Source organism: Poecilia latipinna, unplaced genomic scaffold (assembly GCF_001443285.1).
Source record: "Poecilia latipinna isolate Pla-1442-1.1 unplaced genomic scaffold, P_latipinna-1.0 Scaffold4813, whole genome shotgun sequence".
Classification (NCBI taxonomy): domain Eukaryota; kingdom Metazoa; phylum Chordata; class Actinopteri; order Cyprinodontiformes; family Poeciliidae; genus Poecilia; species Poecilia latipinna.
In genome coordinates this window covers 9-2,453 of record NW_015117429.1, presented here as the reverse complement: position 1 = coordinate 2,453, position 2,445 = coordinate 9, and the positions used below count along the sequence as shown (strand labels likewise).

At 46.1% G+C, this 2,445-nt stretch overlaps 1 protein-coding gene across 1 annotated transcript in view; it reads left to right on the top strand.

Annotated features, from left to right (window-relative positions):
* LOC106943038 (disks large homolog 4-like) overlaps positions 1–2,226 on the top strand; it is a 15,841-nt gene extending 13,615 nt beyond the window's left edge. Inside the window, exons 6-7 of the mRNA XM_015026379.1 lie at positions 961–1,085; positions 1,833–2,226. Coding sequence (XP_014881865.1) covers positions 961–1,085; positions 1,833–2,082 — 375 coding nt within the window. The 3' untranslated portion in view covers positions 2,083–2,226. The remainder of the gene's footprint in view (positions 1–960; positions 1,086–1,832) is intronic.
* Positions 2,227–2,445: the final 219 nt, after the last annotated feature.

Below are 2,445 nucleotides of genomic sequence, written 5' to 3'. Positions count from 1 at the left end.
GGGTCATTAATTTGAACACGTCTTGTTGATTTTTGTTGTTCTTTAGTAAAGTTACTTACATTTTAAGCCAATCAGAGGACCTCCTGGTCTCAGCAGCGTTCAGTTTGTCACCTGATGCTGAGACAGACGTGTTGCTGCCCTGATCTAACAAAGAACAGTTCACAAACTATATGAAATGAGGGGAAAAGCTATTTATTAATTGATTAATTCTTGTTTTGGATTGTTCTTGAAAAACTAAACAGTCAGAGCTGATTAATGAACCCGTTGATTCTTTACAGCAGACAGCCGCTCCCCTCTGTTACTGCGGACCCCCACGGTAAATCTTTCAGGGTAGCGGTACCCGACTGTACCCCCCTACTTTCACCCCTGGTAATACATCTAGATCACTCTGGAGAGGCTGAGGAAATACATTCCAGTAACAGCTGGTTCTATTCTGTACCACATAGATCTATGTTGTTCCAGAACCTTCTGGTCCATAAATATCCTCAGCGGTTCTGTTTTTAGAACCAGGTTATCTTTAGCTGCTGTCATGATCAAACAGAACCGGGCCGAGTCGGACCGGCGCCGACTGCTGGATGAGGATAGCATGAGTCACTGCCACACTAATCAGTTCACTGCCTTCATCACTGAACTGCATCATCATCATCATCATCTCTGGTGGTTTATCTGTTGGACCAGCAGCGGCTCAGGAGGTTCTGGTTCTGGTTGGTTTTCAGCAGAACCAAAGCAGTGATGTTGGTTCCCTGATGGCCTCTGGACCAAACAGAGACTGGAGGGAGGGTTCTGATGGGTTCTGGTCGGGTTCTAAAAGAACATGTAGATCAACAGAACCTTCAGTACTCCAGTAGAACCATCAGAACCAACCATGTAGAGCTGGACACAGTTGGATGAATCAGAACCAGGTCTGGTCCATTTTCCTCCATCAGAACCGGTCCCATCAGAACCTCTCCCTCTCTCCAGGGGAACTCTGGTCTGGGCTTCAGCATCGCGGGCGGAACCGACAACCCGCACATCGGAGACGACCCGTCCATCTTCATCACCAAGATCATCGCAGGAGGAGCCGCCGCCCAGGACGGACGCCTCAGGTACCGGTTCTGACCCGAACGGGTCTCGGTCATTACGGCTGCTCTGCTGCTTAGGGAATTAATGAGAATCTATCAGTTTGATTTCCTGTCAATATTCTAATTGATTTTTATTAAGTTAGGACATTAACTTAGAATATGCACCATGTTGTATTTGATCTAAACTAAATTAAAAGTTTTTTAAACAATAAGAATCAAACATTTTAACATGAAATGAAACTTTCAGCAGGTTTTATGCTAATACAATAAATAATCTTTGAAAATATATTCTAATTTATTCAATATAACAGATGTTAACGTGAGATTATTCATTCAGTAACATTAAAATAAAAACCAGAGGAGTTTAACGTTTCCATGGAGATGCTCCAAGCTCCGCCCCCTCAGTCACCGCTGTTGCTAAGCAACGGATCAAACGCTACCAATCGGTTTCAGGCTGTATGGCTGTTGGAGGATTTCTTCCTTTTAATTAAATACGTTATGGAACCGGTAAGCAGAACCAAACTACTACTCAGAACCGGTTCTCTTCTGACTGGATGTTTGACCCAACAGAGATCAGAGGTTTCTGATTGGTCCAGTTTGATGCCAGAACCAGACAGAGAGCTGCTGCTGGTTCAGCTCAGAACCTCTGATTGGGTCAGTAATCGGTACCAGAAACGGTTCAGATACCTGGGGGTCCAGGTTCTGTCCAACATGGTTTAGGTTCTACAGCAGCTGTGAGGTTCTGGTTCTGACCCGGTCCGACCTCTGCAGGGTGAACGACAGCATCGTGTTCGTGAACGACGTTGATGTCCGGGAAGTCTCTCACTCATTGGCTGTGGAGGCACTGAAGGAGGCGGGGCCTGTGGTCCGACTCTACGTGCTGCGGCGCCGACCGCCCAGCGAACGCATCGCACAGGTCAAGCTGCTGAAGGGACCCAAAGGTGAGCAGAACCACTGGTACCAGCAGAACCAACAGAACCTTCTACAGATTCTACAGTTAAGATGCTTTAGCTGGTTCTGATTGGCTGAGGTTCTGGTTCCAGAAACAGATGATTTTTGAGGTGACCTTTGAACCCATCCAGGCTCTGAACTTAAGTTAAGTTTGGACTTAAAGAGGAACGATCTAGAGTTATAGATCTGGAGTTATAGATTTGGAGTTATAGATCTAGACATATAAATTTAGAGTCAGCTTCAGTTCTTCCAGCTGGAGAATAGAGATAAGACTCACCTCTGACCTCTGACCTGACCCTCCGGTTCCTCAGTGGTCCTTCTAGGAGAACATTTCAGGCCCAGAGGACTAAAGTCTCTGACCAGAGAAACTCATCCAGGATTTAGTGGCTCTGATTCCTGCAGCAGGTCAGACTGAAACCAGAAGCTGCAGCTG